Source organism: Felis catus, chromosome D3 (genome assembly GCF_018350175.1).
Source record: "Felis catus isolate Fca126 chromosome D3, F.catus_Fca126_mat1.0, whole genome shotgun sequence".
Lineage (NCBI taxonomy): Eukaryota > Metazoa > Chordata > Mammalia > Carnivora > Felidae > Felis > Felis catus.
In genome coordinates, this window is record NC_058379.1 from 43337358 (window position 1) to 43343436 (window position 6079).

General features: G+C 41.3%; 1 protein-coding gene across 1 annotated transcript; it reads right to left on the bottom strand.

The window, feature by feature from the left end:
* Window positions 1–2701: 2701 nt before the first annotated feature.
* CETN1 (centrin 1) lies at window positions 2702–3448 on the bottom strand. The gene has a single exon (XM_003995056.5). It carries the CDS (start codon window positions 3388–3390, stop codon window positions 2872–2874), a length of 519 nt encoding a protein of 172 aa, XP_003995105.1. The 5' UTR covers window positions 3391–3448; the 3' UTR covers window positions 2702–2871.
* Between the last annotated feature and the right edge of the window lie 2631 nt (window positions 3449–6079).

Below are 6079 nucleotides of genomic sequence, written 5' to 3' on the forward strand. Positions count from 1 at the left end.
TCTGTGTCTCTGTCTCTTTCTGCCCCTCCCCCACTCATACTCTGTCTCTCTCTCAAAAATAAACAAACATTAAAATAAAAATTTTTTAGAATATATGTGGACTCAAACAGTGGTGACCAACCAGTGGGCTGAATTTTTGGTGCCCTGGAAAAGGAAACATCAGGAATAAACCACTCACCTGAGAGTGCCTATCATAAAAGAGACACCAAACAACTAAGAAGACAGGATGACTTGGTCAGTTGACATCAGTCTGCCTCTGTCATTGGCTGCCTGAGTGCTGGTGCAACAGGCACATGAATGGAGCAGTCATTGTGGCAGAGATGGAAACCACTCACAAGCCTAGTAGTATAGCTGCTGATAAATGCAGAATATCACAGTCTTTCAAGATCAATTGGCCTCTTGGTGTCAAGTAGTCTAATTGGATCTCTTCTACTCTGGAAAGATCAGTGACTCATCTTGATTGGACCTGACACATATTTCAGTTATGAGTTTGCCTTTCCTCCTTGTAGAGCTCACACATATCTGGGTATTTATAATACTGACATGGGATCCCACATATTACATTGGACCAAGGGACTGACTCTACAGGAAAGGAAGTACAGTGATGACCAGTGAGGATCAGTAGTGCAGGAGTAGCCATATAGCCACAGAATCTAGTGGTCTAGAATCTAGTGGTTGAAAGCTTCTACAAGCTTTCATTGCTGGTAGAGCAATGGAAAAGACTGTTGTAGATGCCTTTGAGGGTCCAGCTTGGGCATAATAACCAGTGAGGACGGGGTACCATCTTCCAAGATGCAGCTTATGCTCTAAATAAATGACCCATTATATGGTGTGGTATCTTTTAAGCAGCACCCAAGGATCCAATAAACCAAGGGTGGAAGTAGTTCTGACCTTAATTCCCTGTCATCTGCTTTATCTGCAGATCTGGAGCTCCCTTACTGTGGGATGGATTGTGCTCTCAGGGCAACCCTTTAAGTACTGGGCACAGCCTCCACAGTTGACCCCATGGCATTTGGGCAGCCTGACTGCTGGGCTTCAGCCTAGGTTCCTGGTCTTCACTTCTATCCTCTGCTGGGACAGGAGCCAAGACTGAACCTAGTCCAGTTGGCTGAAGCTCTGACCCTTTCTCTTAGTTTCTGCCAACTTTCTTTGTTTCTGGTATTTCTACCTTGATCCACATGTAGATCCTTGGGCCAAGATTCTGGTTTAACATGATGCCAGGAACTCTTGCTTCCCAGAATACCACACTCCTCCCTTTGCCCTCCTCACATTAGGCCCTTCAGACTGATCCTGGCTCAAATTGCACCTGTATCCCATACCACTGCACCTGAATCTACACTAAGACCCTGAACCTGAACTGTTAGTATTTGCAGCCTGGGTGAGTTCCCCTGTTCTGTGCCAGCCACCTCAGCAAAATTCTTTCTCACAGTGAATGCCCACATACCCATCACTTCAGCTAGTACTACTGCTTTGACAAATTAGTCCCTGTTAATGAGAATTAAGCTCAGAGTAGTAGTTTCCCTGATTAGATCCATCACCCTCTGAAGGGTAAAATCTCTGACAAAGCAAATGAAAAATTTTCCAGAATTTCAGCATTTATCTTAATGGGACTTTGTATGAATATTTAATTTAGGTTTAGTGATAACTAAAATATCTTGCCTGTTTAATAGTTTTGTTGTCTACTATCAAAACATTAGTCTAGGCCTCCATCTTAGCAGATAGATTATATTATCTTCCCACAATTATATTATTTAAATTTTCTCTAGTTTCAGATTTATAGATATTCAAAAGGGTTGCTTATTTCAAAACAAGAAAGGCTTAATTTAGAACAGAGAACAAGTAGTATTAACACATACAAAAGCCACAGTGAAATACTGTCTTAGGATTATAAAATAGAGAACTACTTACATGTCAAATGCTCTGGCATCAACTATATACCAGAGGGGGAAAATCAAGTATCAAGAACTAAGATGTTCTAAGAATTAGCACATAGACACTGGCTTGTAATAAAGCAGTGATAAAATGAAGGTTATAGTATAACTAAAATACTAGTTGATCTTTTCAAGGACAGTTAAGTAGCTCAAAATGTATTATAATTTTTTTTTAATTTCCTAAGCTAAGATCTTACATTTGTAAATATTTACTCAAGATCATTAGTTAGTTTAATCTCTTAAACAAATTATACTTTGCTTGGGCCAATATTAAAATTTATTCTGTAGCCCAGGTATACATCTGGTGCTAGATAATCCACAGTGATTTACATACAAATGAAGGATCATTCGTATGTGAGGAGAATAGTCAAAATTGCATAATTTACCACCACCCAAAGACAAGCTTGTACTTTAGAACAGTATCTTTTCTGAGGCCAATTAATTTGCTGCACTATTTTCCTTTAAACCAATATTCAGTTAAATGAAAAGTAATGGCTAGGAGGACCTACTGGCCAACTCTACCTCATCATGCTAGAAGAATGACTTGAATTTAAGAAATAATATGTGAAGCAAGATAATATAAGACTATCAAGGAAGTGACAAGCAAATTGCATGGCTGTTTATCCCCAAGAAGCCAGCCGGCCTGCCTTCCGTTCAATGGTTGTTACCAATGCAGGGGAAAAGGTGAGCAAGAGGACTGAAGCATCAGGGCTCTTTAAAGCACTTCAGGTCTGCTTTTGAGAATTAAAAACTAAAACTCACATGAAAAGCATCTTTAAAATTCTATAATTGAGCCAGAGATTTGGAAATAGAAGTATATAGACAAATTGGGGTTGAAGATAGCACGGTCCTCTAACTCAAGGTTTCGCAAAACGGAAGGATGCAGGGAACTCAATGAGCCACTCGATGTCTCTAACTATGCTTGCGGGAGAAACCCACTTTAATATAGGTTGGTCTTCTTCATGATCCGAAGAAACTCTTCCTCGTTCACTTCGCCATCTCCATCCCGATCGGCTTCGTCTATCATTTCCTGCAGCTCCTCGTCGGTGAGGTTTTCCCCTAACTCGTTGGCCACGCGCTTTAGGTTTTTGAAAGAGATCTTCCCAGTTTCATCGTCATCAAAGAGCCTGAAAGCCTTCAGGATTTCTTCTTTGGTGTCTTTCTCGGCCATCTTCTGAGTCATCACGGCCAAAAAGTCATTGAAACTGATTTTCCCTGTGCCTTCCTTGTCCACTTCGGAGATCATCTTCTTCATCTCCTCCTTCCTGGGCTCAAAGCCCAGTGCTCTCATGGCCACCTTCAGCTCCTTCACATCGATGGTCCCACTTCCGTCAGCATCGAAGAGGTCAAATGCTTCACGAACTTCTTGCTTCTGATCTTCAGTGAGTTCAGGCTTAGGACCCACTTTTCTTTTCTGGCTGGTAGAGGCCACATTTGGCTTCTTAAAGCTGGAAGCCATCCTGCTGTGACGGTTGTTACCTTTAACGGTGCCACCGCAGAGTCACCGCGCTTGCGCAGGGGTGACTCCACCCAGAGCGCAGGCGCAGGGCCTCTCCCCACCTCTTTCCCAAGTTTACCCTTGTGTTCTCCCAGTGAGACCTGGGTGCCTAAGCCTGCCACGTCTGTGAAATCTTACTGACTTTATAAACAGCTCCTTCAGTTATCACCTTGTTTCAATGAGCTGAGTCTTGGGCTGGCAAGAAGTGCCTGTAGGCACATTGTCTTCCATAATGCACACCCTCCTGCCCAGGCCATATGTCAGCATCCAGAGGACCAGGTTTATAGGGTTATTTGGAAGTCCTTCCTCTCTCCTTTTCCATACAACATAAAACAAACAAGCAAGCAAGCAAGCAAAAAAAAAAAAAAAAAAAAAAAAAAGCCTTCTTGGAATTAAAAAGCCAAACCCAAACAAAAACCCCCTCAGTCTGAGGTTACCTAAGGCTAAATTTAGTATAATCAAGAGAGAGCTTGATTCCTTGGCATTAAATGTGGGGAAGAAGGAGAGAGAATATTAAGTCACACCATGTGTTCAACTTGACATAAATGGAAAACAGATAAAATGGAAAAAGTTATGTATAAAATTTGTAGAAGTTTGTCTCCTGACATTACACTCAACAATAATAAAACTTCACTAGCTTATTCAGCATACACTGAAATATGAAATGTAATATCCAAACGTATGATTTACTTTCAGCATTTCAATTTTACATGTGCTGTGTAATTGCACTTGAATAACAGTCTTAATTTCATTCACTCCACTTTTCATTTGGAGGGGGTTTGAAATACTACTTTTTGGTATTTTTTAAAAACTCTAGCAGCAAATTTGCTCTTACTGTTTATCATCTAGTCCGAACGATGCTGAAACCCCCACTCTGACTTTCCTGCTTTGGCAGTGAGAACAGGAATGTATAATGCAATACACATTGGAACTAAAAATCGCCTCCTGAGAACAAAGGGGCAAGAGAAAAATGGGAGCATTTTAAGTGAAAACAAAGAAAAGGGTCATCAAGTAAGCCCATAAAAGAATTGCCTTTAGAATTGCTGTATATTTCTTTAAATGTTTTCTTAATCTGACATTTTTTTAGTGTTCTTTCCCCCTCGAATCTTAACTTATTATTACTTGATCAGTTACAAAAAGAGAACTTTCAAAAGTTTTCATTGAAGGTTTTGTAACCCCAGCATCTAAAACAATGCTTGACCCATAGTGGGTAGATTAACAAATAATTTGTTGAATAACAGAATGAGAGTTCATATTGGTTTTAAAATACTTTTAGGGGCGGGGCGCCTGGGTGGCTCAGTCGGTTAAGCAACCGACTTCGGCTCAGGTCATGATCTCCTGGTTTGTGGGTTCGAGCCCTGTGTTGGGCTCTGTGCTGACAGCTTGGAGCCTGGAGCGTGCTTTCGATTCTGTGTCTCCTTCTCTCTCTGCCCCTTCCCCATTTGTGCTCTGTCTCTCTCTATCAAAAATAAATAAACGTAAAAAAAAATTTTTTTTAATACTTCTAAGGGCACCTGGGAGGCTCGGTCATTAAGCGTCTGACTTGGGCCTCGGGTCATGGTCTCACAGTTCATGAGTTCGAGCCCCTGCTTTGGATCCTCTGTCTCCCTGTCTCTCTACCCCTCACCCCATTTCGAAAATAAATAAACATTAAAAACAAAATAAAATACTTCTGAATCATCCAAATAAAACAAACAAACTCCCCAAAGGATTATGCTGGGAGTGTTTTATAAATTCAGTTTTTTTTAAGTTAGTGATCAGATGTTATTTATGTGACATGTGTATTAGCCAAATTGTACTACCTGTGCCAGTTGATATGTGACATGATGGACAGAGGGCCTGACCACAGGGTTTTTAAAGGTCAAGGAAACTTACCTGCAACATCTCCTACCCATTGCCTCCCAGCAGTTGACACAGTGTCAGCCCAAAGTAGACTTCGGCCAGTAGACACTGCCATTGCCCATCTTCCAACACTGTAAATCCTCCTGCTTTTTTAACTAGATCAAAAAGCCCGGGATCTTATCCCAACCCTGTGCCTTATTATCTCTGTGACTTGAGAAAGTCACTTAACCTCCCAAACTCAGTTGAGACATCTACAAAGTAGACATAATAGTGTAGCTTTCTAATAGGGCTCCTGTGCATGTTCAGTGAGCTACTCCAGGAACGGTTCCCTAGTGAGGCCAAAGAGTGCTGGGTAATTGTTAGTTGAATCTGAAATTTTCCTAGACATTGTGCATTTCTTTTGACACCCACTCCTCTGCCCAAATTCAAGCCAGGCTATGATGTGTTGGGAAAAACTGAAGGATAGAAGCTGCCTTATATAGAGCTACATTTGGGCCAAGCTGAGCTCAAAGCAAAACGGTTGTCATAGTTTCCAGATGTATGCAATCAGCAGTCACAACTCGGGGCCACCAAGAGCACCTTTCATCGAAAACAGTGCCCCCAGCCAGAGTCAGCTGTTGGTGAGGAGTTACTTTATGTTCATAATCTGTAATCTGATTTTAAAAAGGGAAGAGAAACTTACATGGATTGTGTGCCTAGTATTGGGCTTGCTCCTTGCATTTGGTCTCATTAAATCCTTGCCATCATTTCCCCATTTTGCAGATGAAGAAAAATGAGACCCAAGAGAGGTCGGTAACATATCCAATGG

Coding starts and splice junctions, on each gene's coding strand:
- CETN1 (XM_003995056.5), bottom strand. CDS start 3,390: ATGGCTTCCAGCTTTAAGAAGCCAAATGTGGCCTCTACCAGCCAGAAA.